We start from the raw sequence: 17,801 nt of genomic DNA on the forward strand, positions 1-17,801 counted from the left end.
GTCTGCAGCCATGCAGAGCTGTGCTGCTTTCCCACCAGCAGCTGTAACCATTCCTGCAAGGCTGTGCCTGGTTCTGCACAGGACTGGGCTGTCCTGCTCTGAGCATCTGAGGGAGGGGGGCGTTCAGGCTGGGTCCAGGGAATGCTGAGACTTGTCAAAGTGCTGCTTGGGAGAGAATAAAAGCATAGCACAAGGTACAGAGGTACCTGAGGGAGCAGTCACTTGGTGTCCAGCCCAGAGTGGCACATCTCTGTGGATGGTGGTTGAAGTGGGGGGCACATTGGGATGAGGGGGACACCAGCTGCCCTGCTCTTCCATTACTGCTGGGGTGCAGCCCCCTGCCAAGCTCAGCCCTTTGTGTGGGAATGGGGCAGGCACTCACAGCCTGCTCAACCCCTTGCCCACCTAAGCCCAAGGAGCTCAAGCTTGTGGCAGAGCTGCCGGTTGACCCAAGGGCACAGGCACTAACCCTGCCTGCCCCCACCAAGAGGCGTGTCAACCCTGCCGGTTGACGCAGAGCACACAGGCATGGACCTGGGAAGGACCTGGTTTAAGAAATTACACAACAGCAAAACAAACATGTACAAATATAGTGGAGTGTCCAACCAAGCCCCTGCAGCTCTAGGGCAGGCAGGGCCCTTGCCTGCAGCCAGCAAAAGACTCCCAGGCAATGTGGGGGCCTGGACCCAAGTCAGCGTCACAGCAGAACTCCTGGTCATGTTCATGACGCTTTCTTGCTGCTCTGGGGCTTCTCAGTGCGGTGCTCCTTGCTCTCTCCCTCGTCCCCAGTCTGCTGCTGCAGCCACATGCCAGCATACACACCTCCCTTCTGCAGCAGCTCCTCATGCCTGGGAGGAGAGTGAAGGAATGCAGGGTCCCGAGCTGGCCCCAGAGCCAGGGAGGGGATCCCCTCCCCCAGCCCTCCGCTTGTGCTCACCTCCCTCGCTCCACAATGTGTCCATCCTTAAGCACCAGGATCTGGTCTGCACCTACCACAGTGGAGAGCCTGCAGGGAAAAGCAGGTGTTACCCTGACTTGGGTGGCAGAGGGTTCCTGAGGGTTTGCACAGTGCCAGGAGATGCAACCCCTGGGGCTCTCAGGTTTGTGTGCCCCTCTTGCGGGGTCTGGCCAGCACCTCCTGGATCAGCCCTTTCCCCTTGTCCCTACCTGTGTGCAACAACGATGGTGGTGCGGTGGGCACAAACCTTGGCCAGAGAAGCCTGGATGTGCCTCTCAGTCTCTGTGTCAAGTGCAGATGTGGCCTGCAAGGTGAGATGCAACATGAGGAAGGGATAGAGGTCGTGTGGGCAGCTGCTAGGCATGGGGCTGCTGCAGAGCTGGGTAGGGCTGGGCTGGGACCACTGCTGTTACCTCATCCAGCAGGATGATGTGGGGACCCTTCAGGATGGTGCGTGCGATGGCAACGCGCTGCTTCTCACCCCCGCTCAGCTTCAGCCCCCGCTCTCCCACCTGGGTGTTGTATCCTGTAGTCACAAGAGCAGAAACATGATGTGCTGGTGCCCTCTGAAATGGACATGGGGACCTGCTGCCCTGGGAGGACCTGCTGCGACCACACAGCCACGTGGTGGAGCCTCACCTTATCCCTGTCCAGGGGCTGATCTAGCCCTGGAAAGAAGGCAGGGAAAGGCAAAGCAAGACACATAGTCATGCAGATGTCCCCATGGGAGATGTCACCCAAGGATACCTGTGAGGGCAGCTAGAAGGTCTTAGGGGACCATGGGATGGCGGGAACTGCAGGGGTCTCACCATCAGGAAAAGAAAGGATACGGTCGTGGATGTCAGCAGCCCGGGCTGCCTCCTGTACCTCCTGGTCAGTGGCCAGGATCCGTCCATAGCGGATATTGTTGGCGATGGTGTCGTTGAAGAGCACCGTGTCCTGGGGCACCACCCCAATGTGAGCACGCAGCGAAGCCTGCTTCACCTGGGAGGCAGGGGAGAGGGCTCAGGCAGACCCACACCAAATGCAAAGATCCCTCCAAAACCCAATCCTATCCTCAGCCATGAGCCCCATTCCTTGCAAGCTGTGTGCTGTAGAGTCACCCTGCTCCACAGGCTCAGCTGCATCTCCACTCTGCAGGGGTGCCCTAACAGTGTCCTACTCCTTCCCAGGGAGCCATGGTCAGTACCCAGCATTTCAGCCTGGGATCCCAGAGTCACGCCATTCTGTCACTTCTGGCACAACAGAAATCAGCCTGCAAAGGGGCTCTGGGGGCTGCATGCTCACCCCTGCCCTGGGGAGGTGCTGGTGCCTGCACTGAGCAGTGCTGTGAGGCCCAGATGAGCTGGTGTGTCCTCCCCAGTCCTCGGAGGCCCTCCCCACTCACCTGGGAGATGTCCTGCCCATCAATGCGGATGCAGCCACCCCGTACATCGTAGAAGCGGAAGAGCAGACGGATGATGGTGCTCTTTCCAGAGCCTGATGGTCCCACCTACATACAAAGGAAAAGAGACTTGGAGATGGCCAATTCCCAGCTGCTGGAGGCCAGGGGCTGGAGAGGAAAGGGCTGGTCCTTCTGGGGGCTGTCCTTCCCACCTTCGTATTTTCCAGCCTCTCTATCCCCATCCTTCCCTCCCACACTGAACTCACAGTCCTGCTCTCACCAGAGCCAGGGTCTGCCCAGGCATCACAGAGAAAGAGACATCCTGCAGGATTTCCTTCCTGGAAGAGGGACATGGAGAGGGGCTCAGGGCCACTCCACGGCTCTACATCCCTAGAGCAGGTCCCACCCTGTGCCCAGTACCCCATACCCATCCACATAGCTGAAGTGCACGTTCTCAAACTCAATCTGCCCAGCCTCCAAGCGCAGGTCGCTGGCGTTCACCACATCCTTCACCTGTCGAAGTAGAGGCTCAGGCTCAGAGCCAGCCAATCCCCAGGGCAGGCCCACAGGCCCGGCAAGGGAGCAAGGTCCAGGAAAGGTGGCACCCACCTCCTGCTCCTCGTGGAAGAGCTCAAACATATTTTCCATGTCCACAAAGGAATTCTGGATCATCCTGAAGAAGGCAAAGACCAGAGAAAAGGGTTTGGAGGAGCACATACTGACCCAGTCACCCATGGAGAGGGGGACTGTAGAGAATTTCTTCGACAGGGGACACCAGGCAGTTCCAGACCTCCCAGCATTACCTATAGTAAGTCCCAAACCAGTTGAGTGGTGTGTAGAGCTGGATTATGTAGGTGCCAAAGAGGACAAAATCCCCCACCTGGAAGGGACAGGGTACAGGGGTCTGTAGCCACCAGCCCCAGGGCCCCACCTCAGCAGGGGTCTGCACAGGCTGGCACCAGCCTTACCTGCAGCTTGTTTTCAGTGACAAAGTAGGCACAGAGCAGGGACCCTGCCAGCAGCCCTAGGCCAATGACCAGGTTCTGGGTCTGGTTGAGGAGGCCCAGTGAGGCACTGACCTTCCACTCTGAGACCTGGAAGAGACAAAGTCCTGTGGGATGCTGCTGCCTCAAAACCAGACCCATGGTGATCTCCATCATCCCCACAGGTGCCTGTGAGGTTTGGCTTCTTCCCCCTTGGTGCCCCTAAAGGTACTGAGCACCACGTACCTGGTACTTGACAATGGCATCGTTAAAGCGGTTCACCTCATAGCTCTCTGCATTGTAGTACTTCACCTGCAGGAGCAGAGCTGGTATCAGCACCCAAGCAGTCCTCAGTGACCCCCCCACCCAACTCCTACAGTACCGTCTCGAAATTGAGGAGCGAGTCCACGGCCCGGGACTTGGCCTCATTGTCCCGTGTGTTCATGTCCCGACGGTACTTTGTTCTCCACTCAGTGATGAAGATGGTCAGAGCTGTGGACAGCAGGAAGCTGCATTGCAAGGCTCCTGCCCTCCCACAGCCTGGCAGCCCTGCACCCTGAGCCCCCCCACTCACTCAGGTACAGGCTCATACACACGAAGATGATGAGGCCAAACCAAGCGCTGAAGACCGAGGTGAAGTAAACTATGCTGATGACAATATCCGCAATGGTGGGGAAAATGCTGAAGACGATGTAGCTGGGGGGTGGGAGGGGAAATGAGGCATCAGCCCAGCCCTGTGGGGCTGCCCAGCCAACCCCCCCACCCACCACGGGCACACTCTGACCTGAGCAGGCTGTTGATGCTGCTGGTGCCCCGGTCCACGCTACGCAGGACCTCACCAGTGCGACGGCCCAGGTGCCAACGCAGGGACAGCCCGTGCAGGTGGGCAAAGAGCTGCACCTGCACCTGCCTGTTGGTGAACTGCTGCACCCACACCCACAGGAAGGTGCGCAGGTTGCTCACAAAGCCAGTGGAGCCTGCAGGGCAACAGGGACAGGTCAACCGAGATCAACCCCACTGGGGCATGCAGAAGACTTCCAAAAGTTCAGCTGGGAAAGGGGGATTTGGGATGAAGCCCACTCACTCTCCTTAACCTGCGACCAGCCCAGATTGCTGATTGCAAGAGAGCAGCAGCGATGGGGCACATGGGCTTCCCTGACCACCCCAGAATGGTATGATGTGCCCAATATCATCTCTCGTCAGTGCCCCATCCTTCCCAATGGTCCTTACCAGCACCTCCACCTTGCAGGAACTTCAGCCCCACATAGCTGCAGACGGTCCAGGCCAGGGTGGGCCAGGGAGCACCCACTGTCAGCTCATTCACTGTGGGAAGTGTGCCGAGGGTTAGGATAGAGGGACAAGGAACATCCCAGGGTGCCTGTGGGAACCAGCCCCAGTAGCCAGTGCTGGACCCTGACCCCCTGGACTCTGCTCCTTCCAAACCCTGCAACCCTCCAGGTCACTTCAACACTCCCCAGCACTTGGTGAGGCTGTGGTGAGCCTCACACACCAAGCTGCAGGTGCCTCACCAATGTTCTTGTAGTAGATGGGGACGAAGACATTGATGGCCCGCTCCAGCCCCATGAGTGCCATGCAGAACAGCACCAGCCCCTGCAGCAGGTAGTTGCCCCTTGGCCACATGTACGGCACCAGCAGCCGCAGCTTCCTCCGGAAATCCTTCCAGGTGGAGGTGGTCCTGCTGGCATCAGTCAGGAGTGGCTGGGGGAGACCAGACCAAGGAGTCATTGCTCTGGCACCCCAATCCAGCTGGCAATGGTCCTGGGCAACACCCCAAGAAAACCAGTCCTACTCCAGAGTGCCCACTCCATCCTCCAAACAGGGCTGCATCCTAGTGACAGCACGCAGGGAGCTTGGGCAGCCCTAATCCTTGTCCTCCCACATCTCATGAAGATGCTGATCCCACGGCAGCTGTATTTCCACTTTATCCCCAGCTCCTTCCTGGCCATATCCTAAAATTGCTTCAGTCCCAGGACTCACCTGGCTGTTTTCCACATCCCGCTCCTCCTCATTGATTAGCAGCATGTAGGGCTTGCGGGGTAGCCCCGGGGCCTTCATGCCCAGGATGAAGAGCATGAACGTGCAGATGTAACGCAGCAGCCAGAAGCCAAACTGCACCTGAATGGAGAGTGGGAGTTCAGCATCTCAGCTGGCCCTCAGCACAACCCTGAGCGTTGGGATGGGTATGATCTGAGAGAGACAATGAGCAGAAGCATGGGCATGGGGTGCAGTGTGCCAGGGGACAACCCATGCAGCTCAGTGTGAGTCCCTGGTTAAGCACAGCACCTCAGGCAGCACCCAGACTTCTTCCTTCCTCCCCCCATCACCTGGCTCTATGTCCTCTGGCTCCAGGTGCACCTACCCTAAGGGGTACACGGGGGCAAAGGGCTGTAGGAAGCAGGGAAACATCCCTACTTCTGCACCTGGGTCTGGGCTGGGTAGAAGCAGGACTTGAGCTGGGTGGGGACATGGAGAGATGTCTGATAACGGAGCTTGGGACTGAAATATCTGGCAGACATGTGGGTGCAACCCAGAACGGTATACACTCTGGGCAGGGCAGGTCATGACATGCATACTCCAGCCCCACACCAGGATGCTGCAGTCCCTCCCATTCCCAAAAGTGCCTCGCCCCTTTTCCCTGGCCACAGATCCCCAGCCCACCTTCTGGTTGGTGTCCTCCAGTGCCCACCACCACAGAGGGCTCCTCCAGCACACCAGGGTCAGGTTCTCAGCAGCAAAGGCCAGTGCCCAAAAGAGGAGGAGGACAGTGCCATGGCCCCGTGTTCGGTCATGGGCCAGCACCCGGGTGTGCTCCAGCTGCAGGAGGGCAATGGCACAGCCCCAGCTGAGGGCCCAGAGGCAGGCATGCAGCAACATATAACCATAGAGCTGTCTCAGCCCCACTCCTTGCCACAGCAGCCCACCAAAGGGCTGCAGGGCCAGGAACAGGGACAGCAGGACCTGGCCACGGTAGAGGCGAGAGCGGGGAATGTACTTGGGCTCCATGGCACGGCTGAAGCGGGCGTAGCAGGCATACTGCAGGGCACCCAGCAACAGGCAGACGCTCAGCAGCACGGATGGCACCAACGTGAAGAAGAAGCAGGGCTGGAAGCCTTGCTGGACCCAGGCCTGGGTGATGGAGTTGTTGCCCTCACAGTAGCCCCCCAACACGGCCATCCTGGCAGGTCACCAGCTGTGGAGAGAAGAGAGCCCGAGGCAAGGTTTCAGGATGGGCTGTGGTACCACCTGCACAGAGGGACTCACAGTGGGATGGCCAAGTGAAAGAGCCCTCACAGGGCAGGGGCAAGTACCGCTGGACACGGACACATGACCTGTGCATGCAGCACACACAAAGCTGGGAACACAAGCAGAGCCAGCTGTGCATGGGGATGGCCATGAGCACCACGCCTGCTGTGAGTCCTGAACAGGGGCACAACATTAGACTGGGCCCTCCAGAGCCACCCGGGCCCCTGAGGATGCCCTCGGAGACGAGAAGAGCGGGAGCCGCAGGAACAGGGAGGCAGAGTGAAGCTGGGAACGGTCTCAGCTGGGAGGGAGAACAGCGGTGATGCAGCGGCAGGGGCAGGGGAGCGGGCGGGGATGCGGAAGATGCTCGGGGAACCGCGGGGCCGTGCAGAGGAGAGGCAAGGGCAAAGACAGGGACGCATCAAGGAAAAACTCGCGGAGGGCGAGGCAGAGGCCGCACCGGCTGAATGCCCGGGCGGTGCCGGCGCCGCTCAGGCCCGGCACACGCGGCCGCGGCCCCGTCGCCGCCGTGTCGGCCCACCGGCACCGCAACCCCTGCGTGTGTCCCTTCCCCGGGCCCCCGTGCCCAGCCCCGGGCGGCACGGACCTCCCCCGCAGCGCCGGGGATGAGGAGGGGTCGGTGCCGTGGGACACACTCCCAGGCCGGTGCCCGCGGAGGGTCTCCGCCTCCGACGCGAGACGCCCCGCTCTCCTTATCGCCGCCGCCAGCCCGGCCCTGCGGTGCCGCGATAGCCCCAAGAGCCCCTGCGGGGCCTCCACAGAGGTCAGGCAGGACGGGGCACTGCCCTCTCGGGGATAAATATAGCCCCTGCCTCCTCCCGCGGCTGCCACTACGCTCCTGGGAGCTGCCAGTGCCGCCGGAGCAGGCGGCAGGCTCCTCCCAGCCTTCCGCCGCAGCGCAGGCCAGCGCAGGTGGGCTGCACGGTACCACAGAGCGAAGGGAGACTCGGACACAGGCAGGGATGATACACCCCATCTTTATTAGACGGCTATACAGCTGTACAGCGAGGGCACGGGGGTATGACACTGCACTCCCCAGGGACCTCCGTGCCCGCACATCTCAGGAAGAGATGAGGAAGAGTGGCTCGCCATGCACATGGGACACTGACGACACAAGCAAAACATGCGGCAAAGACTTGGGCCTGCTGTGCCTGGCCTCTCCCTCCTGCCAGCCCAGGGAAAGATCCAGAGTTTCCCCCTGCCCCAGGGCACTGCCTCCAGCCGTTCGGCTGTACAGACCAGCAGCAACTCCATTAAGAAGCCCAGACACAGTGTCCCACAGGCCCAGCGAGGGGAGGCAGCAGCCTGGGCACCAAGAGAAGCCACTGAAAAATCTGGCTTCCTAGGACATTTGCCTTCTGCTTTCTTTCACCAAGCCATGACAGCCCCAAGCTGAAGCTGCTGTGGAGCAGTTGCAGCCACTTCTCCATGGAAGGACCCCAGCAGCAGCCAGGTCCACAGAGCCCTGACCCCAGCACTGAAGAGCTGATCCCCACCCTGAGCTCTGCTTTAGAACACTCTGTTTGATCTCATACAGACCCCAGAGCAGTTGTAGCTCCAGCCCTCCCCATGGCAATAAGGAGCCTGCTACCCCAAAGAGCCTGCCCCTGTGCAAGCGCCCTGGCCCTGCTCATGCCCGGGCTACCCGGGTGCAGAAGCACTGGCAGCAGGTGGCTTAGAGCTGTCCCAGGATCAAAGGGCAGAGGACAATAACCCTGGCACGAGAAGAGGGATGGCCCTGGACTCCAGAGACAGCAGAGGAGGATGTGCAGTGCTCGCAGAGCGCATGACAAAAGCAAGCAGTCCCTGCCAGAGGCAAGGGGAATGGAAAGTAAGTAGTGGGCAGGAGTTAGCTGGGATACAATTCCCCAGAAGCTGCAAAGAGAAAAGAGGGAAAACAGAAGGATGGTGGGAAGGTCTTGTCTGAGGCTACATTGCACAACTGGGATCCTGATTCCTCACCACCATCCCAAGCTTGGGCTGAGGTGTGCCTCTCCCTTCTGGGTTCAGGATGCCCCTCCTTGCTCTGCCAGGCATGAGACAGCTGCATGGTCTCCACAGCAGCTGAAAACATGTTGTAAGCAAAAGGAAGGTTTCAGGAGGAAAGGAGGAGCTGGGAACCTCTGGGCAAGATTTGAGATGAACCAAACCCTTTGCCAGGGAAGAGGAAAGGCCCAGTCCAACATGAACAGCTGCATCAGAAGGACAAAACCAATGCAACAGCACCTGGGCATGGGGAAAAAGGCCTTTTTTGTGCCTGGAGAAAAGGAACCAACACACAGAGCACAAGACCTCCAGGTCAGGCTCTGAGTGGGCTGTGAGCACTCCTGGAAGATAACAGGCTGCTCCACACTGGGGTCTCTTTGGCACTGCAGGAGGGCCCACTAGTAGCCCACATCCCATAGGTGTTATACATGGGAGGATGCTGCTGCCCTGGCACGGAGGCATCACTCCAATGACCATTTCTTGCATGAAAGGAATGGGCCAGATGTCATGAGTCAGGGAAGAGCTGCAGCATCCCTGGATCAAACCAGAGCCGTTCTCACCAGCTCTATCTCCCACCTGCACTCATACCAGCAGCAGCCACCAGGGCCCATCCCTCTGCAGGGTCTGGGACAGAAGGCTGGGTGACTGCCTCACTGTCGTCTGCTCCGGGCTGAGAGGCACAACACTGGTCCTCTCTGGGAGGACTAACGTGGTCCTAGGCACCTTCTCAGGGCTGCAGGCAGGGCAGTGTGGTGCTACAGGCTGAGCTCCCTCAGACCACCCTCAACAACTCCTGCCCTCATTTTGACAGCAGGTCCCAGCTTCGGGTGCACATCTGGATGGAGCTGATGCCATCTCCCATCCCTTTGAAGAGCATCTGCTGCTGCCACCTCCAAACCAGTCCACCAGCAGCTCCTCACTGCTAGTCCCGTCACATCAGTTTCCACAGGCTCTGCAGAGATCCTCCGACACGGACGACACAGATGTGAACACAGACACAGGTATGTACTCACACACGCATTCAGCCCACAAGTCAGAGTGGCGTTGACTTGACACATGGCTAGACACAAAGTGCCACAGCAAAGACGCTGGCCTGGCAAGTTTTGTCTCTTCAGCAATTGATGGCAACAAAATGTCCACTCAGTACAGGAGAAGAATCAAGTCCATGCCACATCCTGCTGTCCAGGTGGCTCCCAATCTGCAAGCCCCATGAGAACCCCAGCCTACCAGGCTATACCTGCAAAACAGAGAGAGCATGTGGCACCTACTGTGGTGCCAGCACCACAGCTCCCCAACTGGTGCCAGCTGCCAGCACCCCAACCTGGCATCAGAGTACACCTTGCCCCTCTCAGCCACAGGCATCACCCTTACCTTGTGAATCTGTGGCGGAAGCTCGTCCTCTGAGCTCTCCTCTGGCACAGGCTCTGGGTGCCTCGCTGACTGCCCGTCCTCAGCCCAGCCTCCCAGAGGAAGGCGGGAGAAATGTGATGGGGCTCTGTGCACTGTGCCTGGGTCTGCAAGAGAGGCAAGAAATTAGATTAGCTACCTGGGGGACCGCCAGTGTCTAGCAGCAGGCAGGCTGCTCGTGCCAGTCCATAAAGGACATCGGTTACAGAGCTCTGACCTGAAGTCAGCCCTCTGCCCTGGCTCCCGTACCTGTGATGCCGCCGTATCGCCGCTGGAAACCGGTCTGCAGTGTGGCTGTCTCCTCGGCAGGCTGCCGTGGGGAGGAGAAGGGGTAGCTGGCAGAGCGGGGAATGGGGACGGGACCACCCCGCTGAGCCTCCAGCTCTTCGTGGGCACTCTCCCCGCTCTCATCACTCTCTCGGCGGTGCCAAGTGTGCCGCTCGGGCTCCAGCTGGGCCTGCTGCTTGTGCAACTGCAAGCCAAAACATGAGTGACTCAGCTGTGTGGGAGAAACCAGATGCCCAAACACACCCTGTCCGCAGCACTGCATACACACTTTTTTCCCCTCACAACGGACAGGGCAGCCCAGTCCTGCCTGCCTTGCTCCATGTCCCTCTGACCAGACCAGCTCTGGGTTGCTCACCTCGTGCATGTAGAGTGCATGAAGACTCATCTCAGTTGAGGCATACTCTGACAGGATCATGCTCTGCAGTTGACCCTCCCAGGCGCTGCTCCCCGAGCTCACGGTCCTTGCATCAGCACTGCCACAGAACACACCAGTAGTGTTTCCTGCCCAGATGCCCCAACAATGCCCAGCCCCTCCCCGCTCTAATGTCAGGCTCACAGAGATCTGCTCCTGAGCTGGGTATGAAAAGGTCCCTCTGCAGCATCTCCCAAAATACACCAGCCCTGCTAGAGCACTGCCTCTTCCCTACATGTGGGTCTCTCACCAGTGTAGTACCTACAGGAGAACAATAGGACACTGACACTATCCTTTGGGGCCAGGCTTGGCACCTGACACCAGCACCTAGACCTGAGTCTAACTCTGCTTGTGAATGTCCCTTGCTGTCCAGGCTTCAAAGATAAATGCCACCATGCATCTACGACAACAGGACGGCATTTGGGCAAAGGGTAAAGGAATGTCCAAGGTGTCTGGCTGCCCTTCTCCAGCCAGCAGCTTACCCAGAGGCTGTCATGGCACTGGCACCACGAGGCTGGGCTCCCTCTCCGTCCCTTCCCGATGCCTGGAAGCCACTGGAAGGCTGCTGGGCAGACTGGAGTGGGGAGAAGGAACGCAGAGCCGAGGCCACTTCTGAGAGATGGCGGGAAGCCTGTCCATCCCGGCTCATGTGGAAGCCCAGTGCTGAGGAGCCTGCTATCACATTGGCAATCAGGCTGTGAGGCTGCAGAGTTGAAAGAGAAAGAGTCACTGTCCTGTGTAGAGCTGGAGGACTGATCTCACCAGACACACAGAGCTAGGCTATCTTGGCCCCTCTCCCATCTCACAGGGCTCTAGTACAGCCTGTCACCTTCTCTAGAAACCCAGAAGTGTCCCAGGTTGTGCTGATCTACCACATTTTCATCCCCAGATACATCCCAGGCAAGGGAAAAATTACCCAGAGGACCTGACAATGAATTTCCCAGCATGTAGCAAGCACCCCAAGAACAACCCACATGCCCTGGGCCTGGGTACCTCTGACTCCGACTGCAGGGACTGGATGGAGCTGAAGAGGGCGTTTTCAGGGAGCACAGCCTGCTGAGCCAGAGCCACGCTGCTGTCCCGGTGCACCCGCTCCTTCAGGAGGCCGATGAAGGCTGTGCTCTCACGGGGTGGCTGCCACTTGGGGTTGGTGATGGCAAAGTGCATGAGGGATAGCTCTGTCTTGCCATCCTCAGCCTGCTGGTAAATGGAGGCCTCCGTCTTTCCTGCTGACATCCACTGTGGACAACAGACAGGTAATGAGAGACAGGATCTGCTTTACAACCCTGCCAGCCCTGGGAATCCTGCAGTCAGTCCGGGCAAAGCATGCAACACCCAGCCCATGCAAGGCCATGGCTCCCTGTGTAGCAGGTGCTACACCAGAAGTCCCCATGCCCATTCAGCCATCTCAGGAGAAGCAGCAACAAACACAGTTTGTTCCACCTCCATCCCAGAACATGAATTGCTGCAAGGGAACTGGAGAGCTGGAACAGTCACACAGACAGGAACAATTACAGTCAATAAATAACTCTTCTTAAAAGCTTCCTGCCACAATGAGTTCACTTCCTTCCTAGTTGATGACTGTGTCACTAGGAAGTCTTTCCCTAGGCAAGTAACCGAAATTCCAAGGCACACAAAACAGATGGACCCCTTTTCCCTCCATCACAGATTTTTCATAGAGGAAAATGCTCCCTATTTCCTCTAGACTGCTTCTGTTCTGAGCGCAAGCAGGAGAGAAGTGGTCACACTTTCTCAATGTCCACATTTCACTCTCCTGAGGACACAGAACCCTTGGCTGTAAAAAGAGGCAATGACATGACACAGCCTGATTCCCGAAGCATCTGGTCAATAATCACCGCTGGGCCACAAGAGCCTTCTGGAGCTGGTGACCTGTGTTGCCAAACCCAGACACCCTACCAAGAGGAGGATGGCTGGGCTGTGGGCTGCCAGGAGTGGTGAGTTCAGGCCTCTCATGGGTCTAAAGGACCAGACATGCTGGTGGGCAGCACAGGACCTACCGCAGGGTGGCCGTGCTGGCGCACGTCCATCTGGGCAAAGGAGCAGGTGTCACCCACACCCACCACCTCCACGGTGAAGTTACGGAAGAAGTCAACAATGTCCAAGGACTTGGGCCGCAGGCAGATGATGAGGATCAAAGGGGTAATGATGGGACTCAGGAGCTCTTCCAGGATGAAGACCTGAGCACAGAAATGATGGGTTCAGCACAAACTTGAGGGTCAAAAAACCCACAATACCAAAACAGACCCCAGAGGTAGCCCTCCATCTTCTGGGGCAGGGTATCTCTGAGGATGCTGCCTTGTTCCTCTATGAGCCCAGGAGCTGTTGAGCTCTCCAGCACCTTCTCTGTCCTGTGATGGGGGTAAGTCCCCAGCCCCACAGTTAAGCCAAGCTCACCGCTTTGTACTGGAAGAGCTGGGCAAACTCGTCCCTGGTCTCGTAGCGGTGGGCATTGCCCTGCCAGTGGTCAGGCATGTAGTGGATGTGTGCCAGGATAACTCGCAGCAGCTGCTCTGGGCAAAAGACCAGGTGCTGGTCAGGGATGAAAGACCTGCACAACAGGACAGGGAAACATCACAGCATTACACCTCAGTTCCTGGGAGATGTCATCTTGGGAGGGCAGGGTGACTGGCCCATATCACAGCTCTACCTGTATGTAACCTTACAACCAGACCAGCCCCTCATACCATACAATCACTGCAGCCAGGATCACTACCTCTCCCCAGCCATGCCCCTCATTCACACAGATTCACATCCATTTGCAAACAAAGAGCACGTTTACATGGATTGCTGCCAGCCCCACTGCTCCCTACAACGCTGCCAGGAGCACGGGGGAAGCATGGACCCACCTCACCTGCACACCGTGATGCCCACCCCGAGCAGGGTGACCGTGGTCAGGACGTGCTCGACCGCAAGCACGTCCTCATCGTAGATGGTGAGAGCGATGAGCACAGCCAGGATGGAGCCAGCAAAGAAGGCCACATTCTTGGCCACGATGGTGAGAAGCGGGGAGATGAAGCAGTTCATGTACTTGGAAGCTGGCTTGTAGCCCTTGCTGAGGCGCGAGTGCAGTTCGTGGTCCAGCTCGTTGAAGTGACGGAGGTAACAGCGGCCATAGAGAGACCAGCAGCGCGCACCCAGGCTGCCCGGCTCCCGCTTCAGGATCTCCGTGTAGCTGAAGAAAGCATAGAGGATCTGCCAGATGAGGATGAGGGGGCAGAGGAGGAAGTTAGCAATGCCAATCCAGAGGATGCGAGTGCTGAGCTTCTCAGCCAGCTCCAGGCGGTTCCCGGCCCGCTTGTACTCAGCCTTCAGGCTCCACTCGTTCTCAAAGAGGGAGCCGGGACCCCAGAAGAAGATGAGCTCAAAGTTGTACTTGAGCCCACGCGTGTAGAAGACAGTGTCTCCCAGCAGGGGCAGGCGGAAGCGGATGGGCAGCAGTGACTTGTTCACCATGGCCACCATGTAGTTTTTGAAGCGGAGAATGCGGTGATAGATGTCCAGCTCTGTCAGCTCCTTCTTGTGGATGCAGATCTGGTGCTCCTTCTGGATCTGCACAATGCGGGCCTGCACCTCCTGCCAGGTGTAGTAGGGCAGGGTGGACTGGAAGGTGGACAAGCAGCAAGATTAGGAGCAAGAAGTATCCAGGGACAGAAGCCAGGCTGAGCCCATTGAAATAGCAGGTCCCAGCACACACCTCGGGGTGCTGACAAAGTGCATGCAACACCAGGGCGTGAGGCACCTTCTGGCACCACTTCAGCCTGCAGCAGGCAAACCCCACACCTTGCCTTGGTGCCCTTTACCCCCTAGATTAGCACAGATGACTGTTTCCCAGCCACGCATGCACCAGCTTCCTTGGAGGCATAAACACAGATCCAGGCTTCCACGGTTCCTCCCAGAGCTGCCATTTGGAGTCAGCAGGGAGAAACAAACACGGAAGGGACTTAAGCAGCGTCCCAAAGGGAGCCCATGGAAAAACTGGGCACAATCCAAGCCTTTCAGCTCACCCCACCTTTCTCAAGATACTTTCTCCCTCCAAAGGATGTGCACATGCCTTTTCATGTTGTTCATCAGAGCAAGGACTCTGGACTAGGATGTATATGCAAGCCTCAAACCCCATCTGTGACACACTGATCTGCTGTGTGACCTTCACAACTAAGTAGCTACAAGCCTTCCAAGTAAACAAGGAAGCTGAGGTTGTTCACATCCCAGGGATGTACGAGGATATCCTCACTTATGCTTTCTCTGTGGAAGGCATCACAGAAAAGGCCACTGCTGAAGAATACACATATTGGGTGGCATATGGCAGAGGCACGCGCCAGCAGGCGGAGAGGCAGACTGAGCACAGAGAGGTTAACACGGAATAAACTGGCTGCTGGAGAAGAGGCTGAAAGGAGATCATGTGGTTATGGAGCAGAGGGAAGAGTGCTCAGTCTGACTGAGAAGAGGAGAGGCATGAAGGCAAGTTGCAACCACCAGCAAATGGCTCCCATGACCCTCGGCAGCCCTGCAGGCAGCCCCTGCTCAGCAGCTTACCATGGGGATCTTCAGGGCATTGATGTAGAAAGAGTGAATCTCCCAGTAGCAGCAGATATTGTAGATAAATTTGACGAGTCGGTGGATCCAGAAAACCCCAGCTATCACCAGGATGCAGATGAGGAAGCTGTTTGCCTGGATTCTGCAAGCAAGAAGAGGCAAGTAGTGGGACACAGGCCCAGACAGGAGCCCTGAGTACTTAGGAAAACAAGAGCAGTGGCTAACATGCCCTCCACTGCCCCTACCTTGCACTGCAGACATTTGGAGGCAGGAAGGCATCTGGCAGAGTCACCTTAATAGGCTCAGTGGGATGCTGGCTGTGATTTAATGCTTTGTTGGCAAAGAGGATGTCATAATCAACACAGCTGATAAGAAAGGTGGTGAATGCCACCACAAAGATGAACTGCCTGTGAAAAAAGAGAAGTGTTGTGAGGGAATCACCCTTCTGCTCCACCACAAAACGTGAAGCAGCAAGGGTCATGTGCCACAGAGATGCAATCCCACAGCCATGGCAGCAGGAATGCACACAGGCAATGGTTCCTCAAAGTGAAATGCAGGTCTGGGGCATGGAAAACCCTGATGAAGGGGAGACAGGGCAATTACGAAAGGAGCCCTTCCACCCACACAGCTGCAAGTGCTTGGCAAGTGCCCGTGGCTGTTCCCCAGCAGCCACAACAGAGGGGAAGCTGCACTTACATGAGCTCAAAGATCTCTCCAATGAGCATGCAAGTGAAGCCATTCTTCTGATGCAGGTTATAGACGTGAAAGCTGCAGTCAAGGAAAACAGCAGACTCCTTTCTGATGAAGGATGAAGAGGCTTCTGTCCCACTAGTTTCTGCAGCTCCTCAGCCAAGTCTCCCTTCACCACCAAGAAAAAATCTCTCCCACCCCTACTCATCAGCAAGCTGGTTCCCCAGTGCAGGAAAACACCTTCTGCCCAGGTAAAGCACAGCTGGGGTAGAGGGTCTTGGCTTTGCTCATGCTCCTTTCTACCTGCACTCAACACCCATAGTGAGGGTCTGCTCAGCACAGAGCAGAAATTCAGCCTGCACTCAGGCTGCACAAGTGGCTAGGGCAGGGCAGGACAAGACAGAGACAGACAAAAATGCATTTAGTGGCACCTGGCATCCGCTCCTGCCCCCAGCAATGAGGTCAGCATATCTAACACCATTTCATAAGGCAAGCAGCCCTTCTGTGTCACCGAGGGTGTCACCTATTAGTGGGTCACCCTTTGCCCAGTTATCAGCTGCTGAAGGTCCTGTGAACCAAGTAGATAAATCAAACGGGTTTCTGCTTTCCCTCCCCATGGGCCTCAAGATTCCTTGGCACCAGGCTGATTACTCTCTTCCGTGCTGTCCTTGAAGGTCCCAGGCACTTGGCCAACCCAACAAAGGTGATGACCCCATCACAGAAGAGGGAAGTATTAACAGCACCCAGAGCATTATCCACAAAATCAAGGAGTTACAAATCCTAAGCAGGAGCTGGTATCACAGCTGCTGGTGGACAGGGAGACCCAGGACCCCTCAGCAGCCAGGGATACCCCCATTGTCATCTGCTTCCAATGAGGACTAAGTGAATGACTCCAATTCTTTTATGTGATTTTTAGGTCTTCACTATTATCATTATATTGATACAGCAAACCATATATTAAGATATGTCCAGATCTGTAAAGAGTACAGCTGATTAGAAACCACAAACTAGGAGATACTATAAAATTCTGTTCTATGCTACTTATAAAATTGTACTACTTATTCTGCCTACAGAAAACCTGTACTACTCTGATTGTAAATGCCACGCCAGCACTAAAATCCTGTTAAGAATATAACACATTAACTGCAATGACAACAGTATCATCGTCACTTTCCCAAGAATTCCTAGAAGCACCTGTATGACCCCATGTCAAGTGACAGCATCCCAAGGTATGGGGGGTTTTGCCAGCCCCTCTGGAGCTGTGTAGTGCCCTACAGGGATGGCTGACACTGCCCAAGCTCCAAGCTACACAAAGCTCCATGTTTTCCCTGTACTTAGAGCCGGGAGGAGGGGGACACATCCCGCCTGACCCTCGCCCTGCAAAAGGATATGCGAGAGAAGAAAAGGTCCAGGTTCTCGATGTGATGCCACGGAGCTGAAGGAAGAAGCAGCACAGGGTGAGGGGTCCTCAGCACACCCACCCTTGGTCTTGTCACCAGCACAACCAGCCCTTCCCCCGCTGCCCCCGGCACTCCAGATCCCAGCCCAGCCCCGCAGCGGGCACCCCGGCTCCCCGTGGTGTCCAGCCTCTCCCCTGCCGCCCCGGCCTCTTCCGCACCCCGCCGCCGGCCAGGCCCCAACCCCCGGTGCCGGTGCCATCGCTCACACTTGGCGCCCTCGGGGACGTGGACGAGCAGGTCGCCGCCACCGGGGGGAGACTCGGTGGAGGAGCTCTCCAGGCGCTGGTACTGCGTCTCGAAGTGGGCCATAGCGGGGCCCCGCGCCGCCGCTGGCGAGCGGGGGGTGGGACGGGCTAGGCCAATGGGCGAGCGGGATGTGACGAGCGGCGCTTCC

The 17,801-nt window shown here is 57.4% G+C and overlaps 2 protein-coding genes across 3 annotated transcripts; both read right to left on the bottom strand.

The window, feature by feature from the left end:
• Positions 1 to 531: 531 nt before the first annotated feature.
• On the bottom strand, positions 532 to 7,392 carry ABCB6 (ATP binding cassette subfamily B member 6 (Langereis blood group)). 2 transcript variants are annotated; one of them, XM_041473553.1, is made up of 20 exons: positions 7,197 to 7,392; positions 6,005 to 6,536; positions 5,324 to 5,461; positions 4,855 to 5,044; positions 4,556 to 4,648; positions 4,110 to 4,302; positions 3,900 to 4,021; positions 3,708 to 3,817; positions 3,572 to 3,637; positions 3,311 to 3,436; positions 3,146 to 3,222; positions 2,952 to 3,015; positions 2,770 to 2,855; positions 2,623 to 2,680; positions 2,346 to 2,450; positions 1,768 to 1,942; positions 1,372 to 1,484; positions 1,168 to 1,262; positions 938 to 1,006; positions 532 to 848 (listed from the first exon to the last, which is right to left on the bottom strand). In XM_041473553.1, the coding sequence occupies exons 2-20, from the start codon at positions 6,518 to 6,520 to the stop codon at positions 722 to 724; spliced, it is 2,523 nt and encodes an 840-aa protein (XP_041329487.1). In that variant the 5' UTR covers positions 6,521 to 6,536; positions 7,197 to 7,392; the 3' UTR covers positions 532 to 721. The 2 variants fall into 2 exon arrangements, with proteins under 2 accessions (XP_041329487.1, XP_041329488.1); XM_041473554.1 differs by lacking the exon at positions 7,197 to 7,392 and adding an exon at positions 7,050 to 7,068.
• A 179-nt stretch (positions 7,393 to 7,571) lies between these two features.
• On the bottom strand, positions 7,572 to 17,744 carry ATG9A (autophagy related 9A). Its single transcript, XM_041473552.1, has 14 exons — positions 17,614 to 17,744; positions 17,339 to 17,382; positions 15,954 to 16,018; positions 15,503 to 15,664; positions 15,258 to 15,399; positions 13,576 to 14,324; positions 13,119 to 13,272; positions 12,722 to 12,901; positions 11,697 to 11,942; positions 11,186 to 11,406; positions 10,647 to 10,764; positions 10,253 to 10,475; positions 9,968 to 10,110; positions 7,572 to 9,833 (listed from the first exon to the last, which is right to left on the bottom strand). The coding sequence occupies exons 1-14, from the start codon at positions 17,714 to 17,716 to the stop codon at positions 9,828 to 9,830; spliced, it is 2,556 nt and encodes an 851-aa protein (XP_041329486.1). The 5' UTR covers positions 17,717 to 17,744; the 3' UTR covers positions 7,572 to 9,827.
• Positions 17,745 to 17,801: the final 57 nt, after the last annotated feature.

This window comes from Pyrgilauda ruficollis, unplaced genomic scaffold, assembly GCF_017590135.1.
Source record: "Pyrgilauda ruficollis isolate IOZ18807 unplaced genomic scaffold, ASM1759013v1 scaffold3, whole genome shotgun sequence".
NCBI lineage: Eukaryota > Metazoa > Chordata > Aves > Passeriformes > Passeridae > Pyrgilauda > Pyrgilauda ruficollis.

Coding starts and splice junctions, on each gene's coding strand:
- ABCB6 (XM_041473553.1), bottom strand. CDS start 6,520: ATGGCCGTGTTGGGGGGCTACTGTGAGGGCAACAACTCCATCACCCAG. Junction 4,022..4,109: donor AGCATCAACAGCCTGCTCAG/GTCAGAGTGTGC, acceptor CCCACCCCCCAG/CTACATCGTCTTCAGCATTT. Junction 1,007..1,167: donor ACCATCGTTGTTGCACACAG/GTAGGGACAAGG, acceptor TTTTCCCTGCAG/GCTCTCCACTGTGGTAGGTG.
- ATG9A (XM_041473552.1), bottom strand. CDS start 17,716: ATGGCCCACTTCGAGACGCAGTACCAGCGCCTGGAGAGCTCCTCCACC. Junction 16,019..17,338: donor TGGACCTTTTCTTCTCTCGC/ATATCCTTTTGC, acceptor TGCAGCTTTCAC/GTCTATAACCTGCATCAGAA. Junction 11,943..12,721: donor GCCAGCACGGCCACCCTGCG/GTAGGTCCTGTG, acceptor TGTTGTCCACAG/TGGATGTCAGCAGGAAAGAC.